General features: G+C 43.6%; 1 protein-coding gene across 9 annotated transcripts in view; it reads left to right on the top strand.

Moving 5' to 3' along the window:
- The first annotated feature begins 438 nt into the window (after nucleotides 1-438).
- Nucleotides 439-22,029, top strand: part of AUTS2 (activator of transcription and developmental regulator AUTS2) — a 990,679-nt gene continuing 969,088 nt past the window's right edge. For 8 of the 9 annotated variants that reach the window (XM_073315300.1, XM_073315295.1, XM_073315297.1 and 5 more), the window contains exon 1: nucleotides 440-1,746. In XM_073315300.1, the coding sequence (XP_073171401.1) occupies nucleotides 1,453-1,746 (294 nt within the window). In that variant the 5' untranslated portion in view covers nucleotides 440-1,452. Of the gene's footprint in view, nucleotides 1,747-22,029 lie in introns of all 9 variants that reach the window. The other variant, XM_073315293.1, reaches the window with a different exon arrangement.

Raw genomic sequence — 22,029 nt, 5'->3', positions numbered from 1 at the left:
GCTGCTCCCTCCTGCCTCGTGCGGGCGGGGCCCTTAGTTCGTGTTCCCCCCCCCCCCACGCTTAAAGGGCCAGTGCCCGTCTCCTCCCGGCGCCGGGCTCGGAGCCCTCGCTCCGCCTGGAGCACGGGAAGGCGGCTCCCGTCCCAGCCCGAGTCCGTCCCCCCACTCGCTCGCTCTCGCTCTCCCTCCCCCCCACCCCGCCCCCTCGGGCGCGCAGGCTCCGTGCGCCTGCCTGCAACTTATTTGGCGCGGCCGGCGCGCCTTGGTTCACGCCGCACAGGGAACGAGCCGGGGCGGGCGAGGAAAGTTGCCCACGTGACGGCGCAGGGTTGGGGGGGGGGGGTCGCGGGGTGGGGGAATGGGGCCGCGTCCCGGCCGCTGCTGCAGCCGCTCGGGGCCAAAACCTCCTGCAGCCTCCCGGCTCCTCCCAGGCCCTAGGGGACAAATCGTCCCTGGGCATCTTCCCCCCGCCCCCTGTGCCGGGGGGAGGCAGCGCCAGGAGCAGCCAATACATCCCGGTGCCTCCCCCCCCCCCGGAGAATAGCTGAGCCTCCGCACCTCCACCAGAATTTATTTATTTATTTATTTATTTATGGGGGGGGCGCGCGCGCGCGTGTGTGTGTGTGTGAATTTTCCTCTCCGCTTGGCTCTATTCACCCCCCTCCTCCCGCAATTAATCCGCCGAATTACTATGATTGATCCTGATTAATAGATCGGCTGGGTGGGCGTGTTTGGCAAGGGGGGGGTGTGACGAGCTCCCACTCAAGATTCCAGCCCTGGCCGGTGCTTCAACAAATTGCAGCTGGATGCATCGTGGTGGCGGTGATGGTGATTTTCCCCCCTTTGATTGAGAGAGCTGGAGCAGGAGGAAGACGGAGTCCGCGGGGTGGGGGGGGGGAGGTTGTATCCTACACACACACACATTTTTTTTGCAAGTTCTTTTAGTTGGGGAAGAAAGACCATCCGTTTTGTGTGCAAGGGAAAAAAATCTTTCTTTCGCCTGCTTCCCAGTGGGTCGGTCTCTTTCTTGTTGCCTTCTTCTCTTTTGGAAATCCTCAGGCTCCCAGCCCCTTGATCAAAGCATTCCGCTATTCTGATTTATTGCCTGCTTGGTGAGGGCTTTTTTTTTTCTTCTCTCTCTCTCTCTCTCTCTTTTTTTTTTTTTTTAACCAAGGCGACCTGTGATCAGCCATTACTTTCCTTGGCTCGCTTCTGGGAATCTCTCTCTTACATTTGGTATTCGCTGCTGGTGGTGCTGGAACCGCACTTGGATTCTTTTATTCCTCTCTTTCTCCCTCCCCCCCCCCCCCCTTTCTCTCTCTGTCCTCTCCTCCTCCCTCTTTCTCCTCTCCCTCGCTCCCTCCCCCTTTATTCCATTGGGGAAGCCGGATTTGTGGCTGTGGTGGGGAGGGGGGGGGGAAGAGAGGGCGAGCGAGAGCGAGAGCGAGAGCCATGGATGGCCCGGCACGATGCAACGGGCTTCGGAGAAAGAGGCGATCCAGATCGCAGAGAGATCGGGAGAGGCGATCCAAAGGCGGATTAGGAGGGGCTGCCGCCGGTGGGGCCGGCAGGACCAGGGCTGCTTCGGTCCTCTCTTCGTCAGGCTCGGAGAAGGAAGACAATGGGAATCCACCATCGTCCCGACCCAGACCCCCCAGGAGGAAGAGGCGAGAGCCCTCCTCGGCAGAAGAAGACATTATCGATGGCTTTGCGATGTGCAGCTTTGTCACTTTTGAAGCTTTGGAGGTAAGACGGACCCCCCCCCCCCCGCCCCGATGCTGCTGGTGTGCCTGGCTCATTGTTGGGTTAGGGGGGCGGAGGGAGAGATGGCAGGGAAATCTGTCTGGTGCCCCCTTCTCTCAGTCTCTCTCGCTGGCTTTCACACTCTTTTCTGCCTGCCTTTTCTCGCTGGATGGATAACAATGCAGCGCCCCCTCCCTTATCCCCCCTCCCATAATTGCTGTGGCTGCTTGTCTGTTTTGTTTTGGCTGCAGTTGATGGGGAGGGGATTTCCTCCCCCCCCTTCTCTCTCTAGCACTGGGGAGCGGTGGGGCCGCTTATTTTGCTGGGGGGGGGTATTCTCCTTCCCTAGGAGAAAGGAAAGTGGGGGGAGGGTTTAGCCTCCTTTATCCTGCATGGGGACCTCACCTTTTAAAGGGTTAAATGTCCTGGGAGAAGGGGGGAATCCCTTGCTGACATCTAAAGGGCTTGTTACCAAATTGTCCCCTTTTTTTTTTCTTTCTCCGAAGTGCTTTTGTGTGTGTGTGTGGAGAGCTCTGTCTTTCTTTATTCCTTGAACACCTGCAGCGTTGCTTTCCAAATGCACATTTCCCAGCCAGCCAAGCTTCCGGGGGTGGGGGGGGGGAGCAGGAGATTAAAAAGCGGGATCTGTTGCGATTGGGAGAGACGTATGTCAGGACAGATTTGTAAGGGGGGTGTGTGTGTGTGAGGAGATAAAAATGGGAGGGGCGCTTTTTCCTCCTTGGGATGGAGGTGAGAGAAATGTTTGAACCCACAATCCGTATGTGGGGAGGAGAGAGTTGTTGGCTGTGTGTGTGGTTTTTCTTTTCTGCTGATAACCAGAGCATGTTGGTTGCAGCCTTTCTCTTCTGTCTCTTCTCCCCCTCTCCCCCCCCCCCCTTGCCACCAGAGTGGTGGCAGAGGATCCAAATGAAACTTTTCTTGGCTGTCCTGTAGGATTAGGATTTTTTGGTGGTCACTTGCACTGCGCTGTGTTGTGCAGGCATGGGGAGCAAGTTGGTTGTGGCAGCAGTGTTTGAACATTCCAGTCCTGATTCATTGTCAAGGTTATACCTTTTGGTGGGGCGGGGTGGGGGGGGTTGGTGGTGTTGATATTTTGTGGGGAGGAGGAGGGAAGGCCTGATGAGAACCAATTACAAACACGGCTAAATGTCTGGTTTCCAAGGTCTGTGTGTTTGGAGGATGGGGGGGCTGAGGGGGGGTGGTCTGATTTATTTTTTTTATTTTGTTTTGGTTATGGTCATACTTGGCCCTTTAATTTGGGGGACACCCCCTCCCCCATTGAAATATGTGATAAAACAGCTCCTGTTCTGATTTGAAATGCTTCTGTGAATCTGAACTACGGTCCCTGTCTCTGCTGCTGTCTCAGAACACATCAAAGAGATGGTTACAAGTGGTCCTACTTATTGTTGGTAGTCTTCCTAGTGCCTCCCAACCCTCATTCTGTAACCTGTACTATCACGTGGGGGGCTGGCAATCAAACTGGAGGGCACCAGCTGTTCTTGTCTTTAAAAAAAAAATTTAAAGACAAAACGTGATGGGAAATTGAATGCAGTTTAACTCACTGGATTTTTTGTTACTTGCTGGATTTATCCAATTTGTCTCAGTTTGGGCCCTGGGAGTTACCACTTTAGTGTCATTCCAGGATCCAGTCTGCCCTTTCTGGCTCGGGGAATATTATCGACTATTCAGGCTCTCTTAGAAAGCACCGACTGTGTCTCCCCCTGCACCCCCCAACCTCCCAGCCTGATTAGGATACTGTTCAGTGTTTACTTAATTAAACATTTAAAAATAGCGTAATCCTGCACTGTGTAATCAAGGGGGATACAGTTGTTTTAGGACAGCTTTGGCCGTTTATTTTAAGGGCCTTTGTTTATAAATGACACGTTGTAGAATTTTACCAAGTTTGTGTTGGGGAAGCCAGATTTATTTGGGTTTACATTTCATGGAATTGCAACTGTAACAATTATGAACTGTCGAAATAAATGGGAAGATGGCTGATCTTTTCAACCGATCATTTAACAACAGCAAAAAAAAGTGTGTATTTAAACTATTTAAATATTTATCCAGGAATAATATCATTCTGTTTCTTTACACTGGGATCCAAATTCTGTTCAGTTACATCTGTAAGAAGCCAGAGTAACTCCACTCAGGTAACTTCTTATAGTGTAACTGAGAGGAGAATTTGTCTCATACCTGAGAAATACAATACACAAAATGCATGAGTTGTGATCTCTAGTAAACAATTACCAGCATTATAGCCCTTGCCTCCCTTGATGAGTACTGCTATGGGTAGCCCCATTAAGCCAATGGGAGTACTTTTGTGACTAAGTGTTCACCAACAGGAATGAGATTTGCACAGTTAGGCTGAGTAGACCAAAATCTGTTCTCACTCAAACATCCCATTTGTGTCACTGGGTGTTCTGTTTGAATAAAGACTCCAAAATTTGGTCAAAATCCTTACTTTTTGGTGAGCACATTTTATGGTCCATACAAATGTTGAAGAGTTTCCATCAGCCTGCTCTTGCTTGAACTTGGTGAGGAGCTTTTATAAAATAATTTAAATTTGTCTTGGCTTGTTTTTTAAAGTGGAAATTAAACCCCCCTCTTTTTTCCCGTCCGCTAGGCCAAGAATGGCTACTAGTGGCTTTCTGTTGTAATTGTGCATCACTTGAAAGGAGTTTAAAAACATTAGCCAGCTTTGCTGGCTAATCTTATTCAGATAAAACAATCAGCAGCATACTGAGATTTGACATAATTTAATAGTCATGTGATAGATGGCACAGTTTGACCTAATGGTTTCATGCTGCATTGACAAATATTAGAAACTCATTTACAAAAAACATAAGAATAAGACTAAATGTATTTGTTGAGAAAGCTCTGTCTAAGGATCAGAGAGACAAAAGGGTCAAGCACGCTGGCCTAATATGTCTGGGATTAATGCGTGTGTTTCTTATGGCTACTTGAAGTTTTGGTTGAGGCTTGAAAGTACTAGCAAGAAGACCTGATAGTTACTACTAAGTGAAATGATCTTGGTGGTGGTAAGCCCGTCAGAAGCTTATCCTTTTCTGGCTTTTGGGGTGGGATCCTCAACTAGTGTACATCGATGTAGTGCCATTGATTGGATTAGTGCTAGACTGATTTACACCTGGTGATGAAATGGCCCTCTCTCACTTTCCATGGTATTACAGCAGTATTGAATCTTGAGCTCATATTTGGAGTTCAACCACAGAAAAAGAGTTTGGGGCAATTTTTTCCTGTTATTATCAGGCACTAAAGCCAACTGAAACCAATGGAAAGACTCACCGATTTCACTTGGCTTTGAATCAGGCCCTGACCAAGTAAATTAACAAATACCAAGAAAGTTTCTTTCAGCACCCCGAGCTACATGTGTCCACTCAAGTATTTCAGCTCGGGGTGCTGAAAGAAACTTTCTTGGTATTTGTTAATTTACTTGGTCAGGGCCTGATTCAAAGCCAAGTGAAATCGGTGAGTCTTTCCATTGGTTTGTCTGGCACTGATCTCTTGTTGTGACTGTGAACAACGTGCATTACAAGTTCCTTAGCTTCATTGTCCCTATATTTGCTCTCCTTGGTCTCTTAACTTCTTCTTTGATGTGGAAGGAGAAAAGGAAGGGCGTTCTGTGCTCTGATTTGTGGTGGTCAGGACTGTGCCTGCTTTACTCAGCACAGCAACCGGAAGTGGTCCTGTAGTGGTTTTGTGGTGAACGGTACATGTGTGTGACTGGCCCACAGTAAAATCTTCAGATTCTGTTTTGGTCAAGGGACAAGAACGACTTTCCAGGAACCTCTTGGAATGAGGATGCCCAACTTTTTCCATTGGTAACATTCCCTCTTTTGATTTCTCTGTCATTAGCTGTGGCAATTTTGAGAGGGAGGTTTGTAGACTAGTGTTCTGGTGAGATAACACTTCACTAAATCTCCCCACACTCCCAAAGCTTTGTGTATCTGTTTGGGGAGGGAACAGAAATTGACACAGTAATGGAGATGGCTTATTGTGATGAGAAATGAAATCTGACCTGAGCCCTGAGATAGCTTTGACCGAGGGAAGTACTTTTTTCCTGAGTCAGCTCAGCCCAGCCCTATAGAGTAAGCAGCTGGTTTTGTTTTCTGAACACTGAGCAATGTCACTAGTTTTCCGTGTGGGCAATTGTTTAGCTTCGACTGGGACTGTTTCCCTGAAACAGGACACACAGATAAAGCAAACAGCAGACTTATAAACAAGAAGTGTGCATGATGTGTCTGACAGGGAGAAACCTACATTTAAATGGTGATTCTTGTTTCTTAACTAATGTCTACTGGTAACCTGTGTTAGATATGAGACTATGCTAAATTATTGTCTGGTAAGGCCCAGTATAATTAATTACAAATGGGAAAGGCTTACAAATGTATGTAAAGGAGCTGTTTATTGAGTTACAGATTCTGTATCAGATCATTCCATCCATCTAGAGTAAATTTAAGCAGTTCCACTGATGTGGAAGCAAGATGAAGGCAGATGTTAGTTAGAGCAGCTCTATGTACTGAGAGAGAGAGAATGATGTAAGATTACCTGGGGTAAAGTTTAACTGCCAGCGAGGGCACCAACAAAATGTGAAAGTAAGACTAAGTGTTTGGAAGATACCATGTGCTAGGTTCTTTTCCCGTATATTTGTCATACCCAGTCAATTACAGTTCTGTGCATGCATCTGAGAACAGGATTTTGCCTTTAGTACTTGCTGTGATACATATCATCATGTATGATCCATTGGAAAATTAAAATAAGCATGGTTTTGTTGTATCTGAAGCTTCTATGTTCCTACGTGTGAAGAAGAGGTCATGTATCACTGTGTTGGGTACCAGAAAGCATGGCTTGTGATGTTTCTTTCTTACCAGTCTCTTACCCTGCATGATTAGTATGCCTGTATGTTCCTTGAGTTTTCATCAAAACAAACAGTTTGATCTTCCTTTTTTTAATGCCTTCTTATTACTGAAGAAACTTCATCTTCACGCTGCTGCCCTGCTGTACCAGCATCAGAGCATCAAGTTTGTTCGTTCAGTGCTGTCAGCAAATCTTGGTGGCCCTATGGTGTTTGTTGACTACTTAGATTCTTAGGTGTTTGTCCTGTAACCTCTGTTTGTATGCGTGAGTGCTAAGATTTAGACCAACAGGGAACAGAAGGTAGTAACCTAAAGGTAAAACGTGCCAGTGGTGAGTAGTGTTAAGGTGGGTACAGTTGGTACTGGTTGCAGGGGGTCGTTACTGGAAACCTTTCTTTTCCACTAAGAATGTAGAGGAAATGGTAAACTTATCCATGATCAAATTTGTGGATGATCTGGGAAAGGGGGGAGGAGGGTGCGATCACAAAGGAAGATGCTAAACTGCAGAGTGACCTGGAGAAATTTAAAACTGTGGGATAACCCCCACAAGATGAGGCTCCAATAGCAACATGACTCTGAAACCATTTTCAAACCTGTGTGTCTAAATTTAGGCATTTAAATAAGTAGCTCCATATTTTTCAGAGAAGGAAATGTTTAGGCTACACAAGGATGAGATATTTAGATTACTGGGAGATTCAAGTGGTCTTTTTTGGCTCTGCTTTTGATGATTATGGGAGTTATACGAACACGGGAATAGGACAAAAGACACACACCCTTATTCTTCTCTATCATAGTAACTTTGTTTTATACCATTTGGTGAGAGAGCGAGGTCTTTCTTATTAAGTATCTGGGGTCTCTGCTGGGATGTGGGAGTCTGAAGAAATACACTTATAAAATAAGGATGAAGGATCAGGAACTCAGAAGGAAAATGATCACCACAGAAAGGGAAAGATATCAAGAGCTGAAGTAATTGAAAGATTTGAGTTACAACACTGAGATCGATGGAGAAATATCAGGGACTGGACGGGATCACTGAGAAGTAGAGAGGTATGTTACTGAAAGTGGAACTTTCAGGTAAGATCTATTGCTTTATATGTAAATGTTCCTCTGGGAGATAGATACTGGCAGTAACAGAGGGAATATTCAGCAAAATCTGTCCCTGCTTAAAAAGCCCTTGTTACTTTCTAGTTGGGAGGTGTCTGGCTAGAATATTCTACAGTGTGGTCTGTCTGTCTTTTTTTTTTTTAAAGGACTGTTTCTGTCAGTTTGAGTTGGAGCCCCCACCATGTTACTCTGAAGGTCTGACCTGCAGCTTTCTAATTATCTACAGTAAATTAGAAGTTTTAATCTTTATTCTGAGCAACAATGCATTGAGTCAGGCTTTAAAAATAGCCCAAGCTCAAGTTTAGTGAAGTCTCAAACACAATTAATGAAAGGGTAATGGAGCTGGGAAGTTGTGGGCTGAAATGTGGAAATGTTTAACCCACAGTCTTCCTTTTTTGAATTTCAACATTCTGTTTGAGGCAATCTAATGCCAGTTCTATTAAGGGAAATTGACTGCAATGCTTCTGTATATCATCCTTACAATTTATCAGTTCAGTATCTGTGCCCTAGTTGGGGTTTATCAAATCCCAAGGTGAGCTCTGCTGTAACCCTTTGCCTTTAAGATAACGAGTTAACTAATATCTTTAGGTTCTTCTCCCTGGTAGGGTCGCTTAGCAGCACTAATCTTGACACTTTTATGTTTTGAGGAGGAGAGAGGAGGTTTTAACTGAAAGGGTAAATCCTTAGAATGGGAAATGTTGGAAGGAAGTATCTTATTTTGCTTTTTGGGGTGGGGCGGAGGAGTGAGGGAGATGAAAATAAGTCAGCCTGAGAAATAGAATAGGATTCCCTGGCACTGCAAATATTGCTGTGTGTTTCCTTGCTTATCCAGTTTAATTTGATCACATTACATGACATGCTATCTGTGTGAATTTACGCTGATGTCATTGTATTTACCCAAATCTTGTTAGTATTAAAAACACGTGAAATGAAGCCACAGTTTATATGCCTAGATTTATTAACTTCTGCATGCTCTGGAGTACTTGCTTGTGTGAATCTTATATTGTTACGTGCTCTTGGATGCAAAAAGTGCTGATATTCTAAATGTCATGATGGTCACTCCACAGCACTTCCTGTGTCCTTTTAGGATAAGGTCGGCCGACCCTGTCCCTCACACATTTGTGTGAACTTCCTCTCTGAGGAACTGTTTCTTAACATTCATTCTATTAAATTGCACCGAGAGCAGGTAGGTGGTGTGGTTTTTTTAATCAAGCCGGTGCCATTACCCTGCTAGAGCCAATCTTTACATATGTGTTACAAGCTCATTCAGCAATAAACCGTACTAATGTAATGTAAAGAGGCTGCATGTTCTGTAAGTTGTCGTTTGAGTTAGGCTGTCTGGGATAGGTTTTGTGGATGCCGCAGGATGACTGTGCAGAGTCAGATCAGAAAGATGAATTGTGGCATTCAGTAGTAGATTGCTAGTCTTTCTCTGGCAGAGTTCAGAGCATTGGGTTAGTCACAGCATGTCCCCTACTTAGGAGGATCACAGGCAGTTAAAGGAAGATTTCTAAAATGTGGAGTTCATTCCTGCCCATTTTGCAAGTAATGCTGTATATCTAAAAAGCTTTCAGTCAAGGATTTCACAGAGCTTTTACTGATGCTGCAACTCCAAACGTTTTGGAGGGGTGTTAAACCCATTTTACAGGTGTTTAAACTGAGGCACATACATTTCAAGAAGGTGCCTCTACATGCACTTTTGCAATGCATCTGACTGGGCTTGTGTAATGTGAGATGGACACACACACACCACACACTTGTGGCCCTGACTTGTGTGCACATTAGTCATTGTACATGGGCAAATCAGGTGGGTCCAAAAGTGCGTACACATGTTTGAAAAGATGGGGCTGAGTGACTTGTTCACAGTCACAGTGGGAGTCCACATCAGGACCGGGTACACTGGCTTCTGTTCTTTGGCTTCAATCAATAGACAACCTGGTATCCATTATACCACAGTGAAACGTGAATATTGGTTGCCATTAGATGAAAATAAAGAGCAGAAGCAAAAAATGAGTTTATATTATGTGACATTAATTGATCACTGAAGCTGGCTTGAAAAAAGAGAAAAGTCATGGCTTTATCATGGCCCAAAAGTTCAAAAGTCTGTCTTTTAATTTTAAAAAGTCATAGTGCACAACGTTTTAATGAATGGTAAGCATTTGGCAACTGGAATTTTGAGAAGTCAAATATTCTTTGTTTCACAATAATAACTTTTTCATAGACTTTCAACAATCATTTAAAAAGTGTTTTGCTCGGCAGTAGGCTGGTTGAGGTTACGGAGACCATAGCGTTTAGTGGTACGGTACGGAGTAGTGATAACACTTGGCATAAATAGCGCCTTATCATTCCATAATATCTGCAAGCACCTGCCTCTTTATTTCCGCACACAGTTGCATGGGAAGTCAGAGGGACTCCACACAAGTGAGGTGCACCTTGGGGCACTGTACCAAATATTAACTAATGGTCACAATATGCCTATGAGGCAGGTAAGGATGTTTTTAGCTTCCCCATCATAAGGAAGAAATGAGACCGAAAAGTGGCTATGGATTTACCCAACACCATGCAATAAGTCAGTGGCAGATCAGTCATTAGAAGTCATTCCTACAGCCTGTGAGGTGCATGGGGTATATCTTCCTTCTGTTGGCCTATTCTTAGGTTTTCACAGAGTTTTGTCAGTTGCGCATTTTACCTGTTACTAAAATATAGATAAGTAGAAATCTAATGACTTAAGGCATGATTTCATAAACCCCTAAATGACCCGAGACCTTCCTATCTGACAAACCACCTCTCTCCTGGTGACCTTTTTTTTGCGGTTGAAATCATTGGGGCACTCTAAGTGAACCCCTTATTATTTTAAAGGAGGAGGGGGGCTGCTGGTCATGTGTCTTCTTTAAGAGCACTTTTCCTTTCCAACACACGCTCTCCAACTCATTCTGAATTAAGCCAAATCTAGTGACCTTCCAGGCATGCTGTAAAGGCCTGTCTGTTTTGAATGGGCATTGGCAGAGGGCTAAGGCAATAGACCGTAGGATTGGTGTCCTATTGCATGGTGAGCAGGGAGAAGGTTTGAGAAGAGAGATGCTGCTGCTTTGGAAAATTTATGTTGTAACTCCTTTTAGTATTGTGGTTTTCTAAGGCCTAAGTGCCCTTGATGTACATTGGATTGGCATTCTTTGGTGTGAAAGTCTTCCCCCCCCCCTTTTTTTTTTTTTAAGATCACAATAAATACCGAAACTCATTGTCTGATGTTCAGAATATGGGTACTCTGTTTTAAGGGGACAACTTTGTCTTCTTTTTTTATGCGTTTTGGATGTTACCAAATTTTTACTGGCTGGCCATTGTGCTCCTATGCAGTGACTCTTCCAACATTAGTCACTTTAACTATGGGGAAAAAATAATGAATGCAATTATTGTGGTTCAACAGCTGAGTCTGCTGGACTTTAAAAATAAATGTTAATGAGTTCTGGGATCAGAAAGATACATCTGGTGGGTGGATTTGCCAGATTTTCAACCTCAGAATGTGTGTTGAAAAACCCAGTGAATTATATAGTTACAAAAGTGGATCTTTATGTTTATAAGACCTCAGTCTAATTGACTTATATTTTTCTAACTACAAACAGACATTCTCCCCCAAAAATGTAATCCAGAAGGGGACACGTCTCTGTAAACTGATAGAATTTGTGGCAGTATGCTGCTAGTAGTCCAAGAACGTTTGAAGAGCTAATAAATCTATTAAAATCTTGTTTCTGGATGGAAAAAATAGAGAAGGGGGCAGGGGGGAAAAGGGGATGGTTGAGACTTTGGATGTGCATGATGTGTGGGCTAATATATTGTGGCTGTTTGCTGAACCAGAAAACTTGTAAGGACTGTTTGTCGTGTGTGTGTAATCTATGGCCATTCACATAATGAAGAAATTTCATGACGTAATAACAAATAAAGATGAATGTAATTAAAAGATCAGCAAATTGACACTCCTAGCTTAAAGGCAAACTGTAAACGAATACACCTGTATGCTATCATTTATGTATTAGATGTCTGAGGCAGTCTGCCAGATATGCAAATAAAAAGACATTGACAAATTTCCTTGGATGTGTAGTTGTGGAAAACACAACTATTTTACTTTACCTAGCATCGTCTGGGTTTGCCACAGCAATAGGATTTAATAATTGTGTGTCCCTGACACCTAGGGTGACCAGATAGCAAGGGTGAAAAATCAGGACGGGGTGGTGGGTAATTGGCACCTATGTGAGACACAGCCCCAAATATCAGGACCTCTGGTCACCTCATGACCAGAATGTGATAAATAATATAAACAGCGGTGGTGGGGAGGAGGAGAAAAGATACGGATGGTCTGGCTATCCAGATGACTGACTAATGGGAGGAGTACACCTTACAGTGGTGCTTAAAGTTGTAAACTGGATTGTAAGACTCTCACCCTTTCAGATCTTTCCCATCACTTGAACTGTGTGGTACTTGTGGGTCTGTGTTGACTTTCAATGGGATTTGTGCTCTCTTGGATGTGTTTGAAAACTCCACCAAAGATACCTGGCTCTTTCCCTGCCCTCCCCCCACCAATCCTGTTGCTGCTTTCAGTAGTCAACTGCATGAGTTCGAAAAATAGATGTTGTTTTGGGCATATTGGGCCAAGTTCAGATCCGATGTGAAGTGGACTTGTGTGTTCATACACCTGTTCTGAATTTGGCTCATAGTCTGTTGAAAAGGACTTCCTCTCAAACTATGGTCTGGCTCTCAGCATGGTTTGCCTAACTCTTTAGGCTCTGAAGATGCTGTCACTGTGGATAAGGATTTCACCAGTGCTGTAAAATGATTTCTCAGACTAGAGTGGGAAGGGAATTTATGTCTTGTTAATTAGGACCAAGCACCCTAATTGGATCTTTCAAATATTCCCATCTTTAGAACTTTTTGCAAGGTTCTATGTCTCTACCTTTAATGAGTGACTGACCAAAGGAATGTCTCCCTTTATATAATGCTTTGCACTACTTATAGTCCTTTCCTTTTCAGAGGATCTCAAATACTGTTCACACTGAATCAGTGGCAGAGCAAATCTAGGAATCCTGATTTCCAGTGCACTACAGTCACTAGACTTTTTTTTTCCTTTGATCTAAATAAAATCATGCCATGATCTGTCATTTTAGAGAAGGTGTTTTGCATTATGCAAAATTTGTTCCTGGCTACCTGCATAAAAGCACAAAAATGCATGTTGTGTTTATAATTTTTATATCTAATAAAACCTTTTTTTCTTTTAATACACCTGGACATGGAAGAAGATCGATCATGCCAGGTGCGTGGCTTCCAAGTGATTTTTAAATGCTAAGTTTTTGTCTTTGATTCTTCAACTTTTCTCCACTTTTAATCTTTCATGAGTGCAAACTTCAAAAAGATAATCAGTAAAACATGCTTTTATCTTAATTCAAAACACCGTTCATTTTTAACTGCAATTACAGACAGTCCTTTCAAGTTCCCTCTATATTAATGAGTAAATTTCCCGCATCTTTATTTTTTGCATGCCTAAATACTGCCATATTGCCGAAATTGGAAGGTACATTGTGAGTATAGGTGGTTTTCTTTGCCTTGGATAGTATTTCAGCTTCCAGGAAGTAATATTTCTTATGGATTAAAGGCTTTGACGTGCTGTTGTACAGCTTCATTGGATTCTTTTTGAGGAGTTGACAACAAGTACTGGATCTTGCACTTGTCTTTAGTTTCCAGCTGTAGACACAGTTATAATTTCGTCTTGTATCCGTGTTTCTCTCTTGTTCTGTAATGTGGTATAGTGACATTTCCTGTGTGTGGACAGGAGCATTTAAGAAGTAAGGATTAGTTTGTTTATATAAATCAGTTGATGAGTAAATTTTACTTATTTTTTGTTTTTATGGAAGCTTTAGGTTGGTTTTATTTCCATTCTTTCATTCATTCATTTCTTTCTTGATCATCACTATTCCTTTCTTCACCTTCCCTGTTTTGATCCTCTATCTTTTATTTACATAAAATATAGGGGAAGAGATCCCTAAGCTGCTTATTAGACAGAAACAGAATCATAAAACCAGATTTCCATTAGACTGAAACCCCTTTCAGCAAGTCTGGTGGTGCAAAGGCTTCGTCCATAGTCAGCCTTGCTTTCAGCTTCTCTATTTGGACAGTGGTTCTCGATCAAGGGTATGCATACCTTTGGCGGTACGCAAAGGTTTTCCAAGGAGTACTCAACTCCTCTAGATCTGGGTTTTTTCTCAACCGGGGGGGGCGTGTGTGTGTGTGTCTCACAGGGTGGGTTTAGGGAGATCACAAATGCAGGGTCAGCATGAGGGGGTAGCAAGCAGGGCAATTACCTGAGGCCCCATGCCACAGAAGCATAGGTGCTCAAACTAGGTGCATCTGCCTGGCTTGAAGTGGTTTCCATTATATACAGGGTTTATAGTTTGGTTCAATGGCTCTCAGCACCCCCACTATACAGATTCACTGCTAAGCGACGTGCTTCAGCCCCACCGCTGGGGCTTGGGCTTCAGACAAGGCTGACAGGTGGACAAATGGGCTCAAATATCACCCTGAAATGTAAATAAAATACTTATATTGCAATTGGGGATGCTCTTGTATTGTGGTCTGATTTTTATAAGCAAGTAGTTAAGTGAGGTGAAACTTGGGATACACAAGACAAATGAGACTCCTGGAAGAGGTGTAGGAGTCTGGAAAGGTTGAGAACCAATGATGTAGGGGCTTGGGAATGGAAGGGAGGAGATAACTTTGGAGCAACCTGCAGCCCAGCTATTCTGGGGGCTGGCAAAGCATCCATCAGAGCAGCCCTGAGGCTGCTCTAACTGATGCTTGGGACTGGGAAGGCCCTTGAGTATCCCAGGTTACAGGAGAATGACAGTAACTTAAAGCTGCCTTTTGTCTCCCTACCCCAGTTGCAGGAACTGGATAATCAGATGTTAAGAGTTTTTAGAGATGGCAATGTCCTGTTGCGTCAGGCAGACCAATGCTGCTACATGCTGAATAAATTCTTCCTCCCAGTGCTGAATAAATTCCTATGGTCTGTTCTTAAATGTTTGGTACTGTTTTCAGTGACTCAAGAGAATTACATTTTCCTTTGTGGGTCCACTCCACAAACTTGGATGCCCCACTGTTGAACTTTACCTGACATAGATCTTTATTTCTTTAACTTCGTCCTATTATTCCTAATCATAGTCCTTTGATCCTCTCTCTCTCCTTGGTGTTTACACCTTTCCTTGTGCACAGTTGCATATGTGATTCATAGAGAGAGACACAGTCTCTGAACAGATGCAGTAATGAATTGGGTAGCTTTATGGAAAAGCATATAAATATCCGATTTCTGATGGACCCAGGTACTAGAAAGTCCCTTTAATGGATAGGTTTGGTGTGAATAGCCTTTTGAGAAGTGCTTTGCTTGCTCTCTCTCTTTTGTACCCTGACACAAATGGTTCTTATCCTCATTTGCACATTTCTACACCTGTTATCCATCTTCCACGTTTGTGCTGGCTGCAGTCTCGTTTTGTTTTGCAAAATCTACCTGAGATTAGGGACAGAGATGTATGTTTGCTGAGGCAGCTTTGGAAATTGCATTGTTGAAATACAGCCCATATGGGCCATTGTAAAATGGTTACTGCCACGTATAATTGCCTTCACAATGATGTGCTTTGTCATTTTACTTCCATCTTCAAAGAGGCACTGCTGTAGCCTGCTGACAGCAGTGGTGGTATTCGAAAACATATGGATTTGCAAAGGCATTACATTGCCTTTTTAGTTCAAGGATTAGATTACAGCGTTGGAGCATGGGTCACTACATTTTTCAGTAGGTAGCTATCCGATAGCCTACACTTGATTACGTTGGTGAACATTCGGCATTAGCAATGGATTTTATTTATTGATTTAAAAATATCTAGTGATATCTGTCTGGGTGTATGGAGGTGGCAGCATCCCTGCAGCCATAAATACTCCATATAGTACTTGTGTCTCTGAAGAACATGGGCCTTGTTACCCTTCTTGACTCATATTCCTCTTTTGGAGCTTCCCACCACCACTGCAAATGCTTCAGGAGAAACTGGAGGTAGTTTTCCATACAACCTGCAAGAGTTCAAAAAATCACGCTTTGGGCTCCCTAAAATCATAACACTGGCTTAAAAATCAAGTGGTGTGTTTCTGGGGGGTGTATTTTTTTTTAATTTACCTTGTTTTTGTATAGTCTTGGGTCATAGCTGCAGGAAAGAGAAAAACCCCTTGAAATTAAGGGCTAGAAACTTTTTGTAAAATAAAACTGAGCAGCTCACATGACTCCAGGAGCTGGTGCTTTAAGAAATATCGTAAGCCTCTCCATTAAAATTGTCAGATAGCAACACTGTAAATCATCTAGATGTGACTTTGCATGTGGGAGCACTTGAGATTTCTTGATCATAGTTTAAAGCCAGAAGGGACCTGCAAATCCTCTAGTCTGTCGTCCTCCTGTATGTCACAGGCCACCAACACCACCCAGACCTGCACACTAAACCCAACAATTGAAATCAGACCCAAGTATTACTGTCAATAGTCTCGTCTCCTATGATGTGCCAGGCAGTGCAGCTTAAATTGCTCACCATTGTTGTGGATTTCAGTGATAACATAAAAGGAAGGGGGAGGATTTCAGGCCTGGGAAATCGTAGGGGTAACACACTGAAAGCATAAATAAGACACCCTTCTCCTTTTTTTTTTTTAAATTCCTGCTCCTCCTCCTCCCATAATCCTGCTTCACCATATGTTTCAAGAGCATGCGTGCGCACACCCCCCCCCCCGCTGTCCATAAACAGTTACCGTCTCTAAGGTGCCACAAGTACTCCCATTCTTTATCTGGCACTTAACATGTAATGTAGCTTTGACAGTAACCAGGCTAAAGGGACTTCATATGTTCACATCACAAATTTCTGTCCTCTCGGCAGAAATCGTAAAGAAACTTTTGCCTGGGTGCCCTCCCATCCCCGTTGTACATCTTCGCCCAGAAAGCAGGCTTGGTTGTGTCCCTTGGGCCAGCCACAGTCACAGCACCTCCTGACTCTCTTGCACTAGCTAAACACTGCTGTTTGCGTTGGCAAGCTTGCAGAGATGCATAAATCCCTCTCAAACCCACTGCCCCATTATCTAGCTCCTCAGAGATGTTCTTTAATTAAGATGGTGAGTTGTGGGCTCTGCCACAGGACTCCCTGTGTGACCTTGAGCGAGTCACTTAGCCCCGGGTTCAGCATAGCATTTTAGCACGTGCTCAAGGGTTGGTTGAACGGGGACAGCTTTAGGCTTAGCTTTATGCATGTAATTACCTTAAATGCTTTGCTGACCTGGGCTCTTAAGTCCTGATTCAGGATAGCGCTTAAGCACATGCGTAATGTTAAGGAGACTTTAAGTAAAGCATGTAGTTAAGTGTGGTCTTAAACTGAGGCCTTAATCTCGCTGTATGTCTGTTCTCCCCATCTGTAAAATGAGTCTGTTAATACTTCTCTACCTCTGAGTGTGTCTGTGAGGTGCTCCATTAGAACGGTTTTGGGCTAAATACCTAGAAAGTGCCATAGGAACCATTAGGCTGAACACACCTACCCAATTATAAGTCGTGTGACTGAATAGAATACATTTTTAGGTAACTGATTATCAAACCCTTTCTTAACAAAACCAACACTGAGCCCAAACTATGTTGACAGTGATTGTTTTAGTACAGAAAACTGACAGTGTCTACCTGTGGCAGTCCCTGATGATGAATGCTTTTTCTCTGAACTGCAAATTTTATAGTAATGTGAAAGTTAGCGTTTAGTCAGGTTTTGCTTGAGTTTTAAATCAACTTCTGACAGCCTCTCTCCAAGCTGTGGCATGTATCAAGGCTAAGCTACAGCAATATCGTTCCTTAAATCCACTGCGGAGTAAAGGAGAAAAAAATCCTTGTTGCAGCTTTGAGAAACATTAGCGGACGTATTGCTGATTCTGGCAGCTGGGATTGTGATAAACAAATTAGGCCTGTCATTACTGCCAGGGAATTCTAGTGTAATATGTATGTCACAGTGCTAGGATATCTCTATCACAAAGTGGCCCTGTAAAAGTTAAATGAAGATTTTTAAAATTTTAAATTGAAAAGCAAAGTTGCTGTGTGATCAGGGTTTGTGCAAGACGAATCCTAGAGGCATGTACTGCAAGTGGCATGTTTTAGCATGTGGCAGCAAATAATCCAGAGATGGAAAAGGTTAAGGGCCTAATCCAGAATTCATTAGTCCGAAGCAAAGATCAATTTAACACCATTGCGCTGTGCATCAGGCCCTAAATAAGGCCAATTCAGGAGAGCCTTTAAGTACATCCCTGTTGATGATGATTACCTCTCTCTGTAAAAATCTTTTGAGGGCTCCTGATGACAATAACTGTAAGAGCTAGGTATTAGGCACGTGGTTAAAATTAGTAGAACATGCTTAAAATTAAGCAGATGCGTAAATACTGTCATGCACAGGGATGGAGTTAAGTGTGTTGTTGAATGCTGTCCTTAAGCAGGCCTTACTAACACAAGCTTGCTGTTTTTATTTTTGGCTTTGTGTGTGTGTGTGGGGGGGGTTGTTTCTTTGGAGGTCTAGGGGGCAATTGGGTCCAGACCCTGTAAAATGCCGAGTCTGAGAGTTGAGGGCTCTCAGCACCTCACACGATCAAGCCCTTGCAGAGAGAAGTCTTGTGCGTCATCTGTTGCGGAGAAGGGATGTCTTTTCTGAGCATTGCCGCTTTGCTTGTGGGTCCGCCTGATAATTGCATAGCAATGACAAAGCATCAAGATCTCCCTGGCGGGTAGCGCCACCCTTGGATTCTGGAGATGCACAAATGGAGGTCCTCCACCTCCCCTTGACGCTTCCACTCCCTCCCACATATCTCTGTGCTCTCCAATACTGATGAAACAGGTGGCAAGATTCAAATCACCACTCTATCAATGGAGTTGAGTTCACTCTCCACAATAGCTCACCAGAGGCTTGTTTTGTTACAGAACATTGATTAAATAAATATTCCTGTGCATACAAAAGAGGAGAAATCTGTTAAAGCACTCTGCAGTTATTATTTCTTTTTTCCCTGCAGTTATTTTTCCATTAGTGGCAAGGAGCTTCCCTTTAATTTATCTGCCGCCTCCTCCACCCGCCCCTCCCCCCATGAACACCTTCTAATGCATGAGTAATGTGCAAACAATCTAACCTCCCTCCAGTTCAGATATGCTAACAGATTAGCTGTGGCTCAATTATGTTTTGATAACCCCTGGTACTCTGTGCAGGGTGTAGTTAAGTGGTTCATGCCAGTGTTTTTGATGAAGAGGACGTTTTTTCCATTTAATTTTAATATTCACTCTATTAGATAACTATTTTCCATAGCACCATTTGGGCACATGGTGCTGCAAAATAAGCTGTTGCAAAATATTGACAGTTTGGGCAGAGCATCAGACTTCTGGAGACATGCAAAAAATTGCTGAGTTTGTTTGTTTATTTCCCCAGTCTTCCTATTGAGGTGACAGGTATTCTACATCATCAATGTCAAATAGCGAAGAGGTAGGAGAGTGTGTGTGCATGTGTTTATATATACATGTATATAAAAAAACTTGAAGGAAGACCCAGCTCTGATTTTGCTTGTATTAATGTCAGCCAGATGTGTCTGTTATAATCAATGGAGTTACATTGGTGTAAAACAGGTGCCTGTCAGATCAAAATCATGTCAAAAGTGTCTTTGAAGAAAAACAGCTGGTTCTGAGCTCAGCAGACATCTGCGACGCCTACATCATGAGTTCAGTGGAAAGTAATGGTCCACATTTGGATCTGATGCCACTTTAAATGTGGATTAATGCTCTTGAAGTATCAAGTATCAAGGCATTCCTCTGTCTTTACACTGGAGTAACTGAGATCAGACTCTGGGGAAAGAGTACCTTGATGGGAATGGCTGAGAATAGCTTCTTTCAGGTAAGTAGTATTACCAGTTTAGACCCGTCAGAAATGGGCCTTTATATGCGATCCGCCCTCCGGCGCATATTCTCTGGAATAAGCAATTATTAAATGGTACCTTACACTTCAGTAAAAGGCTTTTTTTTTTTTTTTTTTTTTAAAGTGAACTCTGTAGAGAATCTTCATAAGTTGCTAGCATTGCTGACTAGAGCGAGAGGCCGTGTTTCCCCTCTCCCCCTTTTTGGGGGGGAGGTCTAGAGGGGGAGACTGGAGTAGCTAGTATGGGATAGCTGTGCACTAACTCCATGTGACCATTCCTACCGCCCCCACACACGGGGACTTAACTGTTCCACACTGCCAGTGTTTGCAGAGCAAGAGGGGACACGCAGGGAGTTAGCATAGAGTAATTAGTGCACTGTACGTTCATAAGCTAACTTATTCCACACTAACCTCCTCATGTGGATGGGCCCTTAGGGCTTGGTAAACCAAGGAACTCTGTTAATAAGGTTGCTCGTTTGGGTGCATCCTTTTGCAAGAGTGAATCACTGAGAAGAATGGGGATCCTGCTTCGGTACTAAGCTCCTATATCGTTGACAGGATTGCCAGAAAGCACAGACAGTAGTCCTCTCCTCCTCCCGCTGCTTTGTATTGCTGTGGGCAACCTAAAGCCTGGTTGGAAGTGGGAATAGTAAAACCTCAGTGTGTCTCCTCTATCTTAATGTACGTAATTAGTTGGAAATGACATTAATGAGTTTAATTGTAGCTTTACACAGTAACATGCCAGCTGTTTACTGTATTCTTTCTTGGTGGTACTTTTTTTTTATTCTTTCAGGTGTAATTTCATGTGACTTCTCTCCCCCTCCCCCCTACCCCTTTGGCACTGATAGCTTTTGCTGCTTATAGCTAATTTGTTCTGTACAACGTTAGGAGGCAAGGGACTGAATTTAATTCCCGGTGCCAAGTAGCAATATTAAGGATGGCCATGGACCAATGTACAAAGTCTCTGACTGAGAGAGCAGTACATAGGGTGGCAAGGAGGAAGGGTCTCGTCTCAGGCAGAGTCTGTAAGCCACTGGAATGAATGCCGTGATTAATGGTATCGTTGCTTTTTAGCTTCTTCAAAAGGTTTCAATTTATGAGAGCGTAAGGAATGCTGATTGTCACAAGAACCTATCAAAGGGTACAGAAAATATGAAATTAGCAAGAAGGAATGGGAGTTAATTACTGAACAGTGATTGCTCTGATATAACCAATTATTGGCTCGTTAAATGTTTATTACCTTTTTATGCTCCTTTCCCCCCAGTAAGTGCAGTTTTGTCCTCACTATTTTTTTAAAGGGGTTTAATACATAAAAGCCTCTTTCAAAGCACAGTTGTATTAACAGTAATTTGTTCTAGTCTTGGCAACTTGGTCAACTCATTTGGGTTTTCTCTGGTCTGCACAGATATGGTCAAGTCCTGTGGTCCTTATTAAAGACCAGGTTACTGCCTCTCCAGGAAAGACAATGGGAGAGGTCTAGTAGGAAACGTGGGGGAGAATCTAGTTGTCTCTGTTACCCCAGATTGTTCCAGTAGAGGGGTGGGGGTTTGACTCCCTTCTCCATTTCTGCAGAATGAACAGCAGGTTTAGTTTCCATCAACCATGGATTCTTCCAGATCATGTGCCTCTTTAATGACTTCTGGAGGCAGGTGCAGTCCAAAGGGCCCTTGATTCCAGTGGAGCCTCCCTGATGGGGTTCTCTTCTGTCTGGACACTGCCTCCAAAACCTCCTTTAAAGGGAAGGGGAGTTGTGTGATTCAGATGAGGCTCCATAAGAAAGTGGGGACTTAAGTGGTGTCTGGGTCTTGTTCTGGACCTCTGCGCAGCAGTGAATTTCACCCATTCAGATGGTGAAATTGACAACTGCACTTACTTGAGATGACCTGTGTGCGAGTTGATGATTTTTAAAATCTAAACCCAGTGTTTTTAAATGTAGCCAAGGCTCTATTCCTCATTGAGGATTGCTTGTATGTGAAGGTCAAGGACTGAAAAGTCACCTGTTGGAGAGTTACCTTTCTGAGAGCAAGGAGTGAGGAATAAATAGCCTCTCCCTACCACAGGTGGAGAAGTGGCTTCTCATGGAGTGTATAGATATGTGGGTCTGCATGCACAGATAAGAAGTGGTGTCTACGTGACTTGAGCAGTGATGGGGGCTGTCTGTTTGGATGAGGAGACTGTGTGTAATGGGGTTAAACGTAGGATCAATGTGGAATAAGGAAACGTCTCCATATAGACACTTCAAGAAGAGGAGATGGGGTGTAGAATTCCGGGTGCATGGATATGGATGGTGTGTGAATGTGCACAAT

The sequence above is a fragment of the Lepidochelys kempii genome, chromosome 17 (assembly GCF_965140265.1).
Source record: "Lepidochelys kempii isolate rLepKem1 chromosome 17, rLepKem1.hap2, whole genome shotgun sequence".
Lineage (NCBI taxonomy): Eukaryota > Metazoa > Chordata > Testudines > Cheloniidae > Lepidochelys > Lepidochelys kempii.
This window is presented reverse-complemented; position numbering and strand designations above follow the sequence as displayed.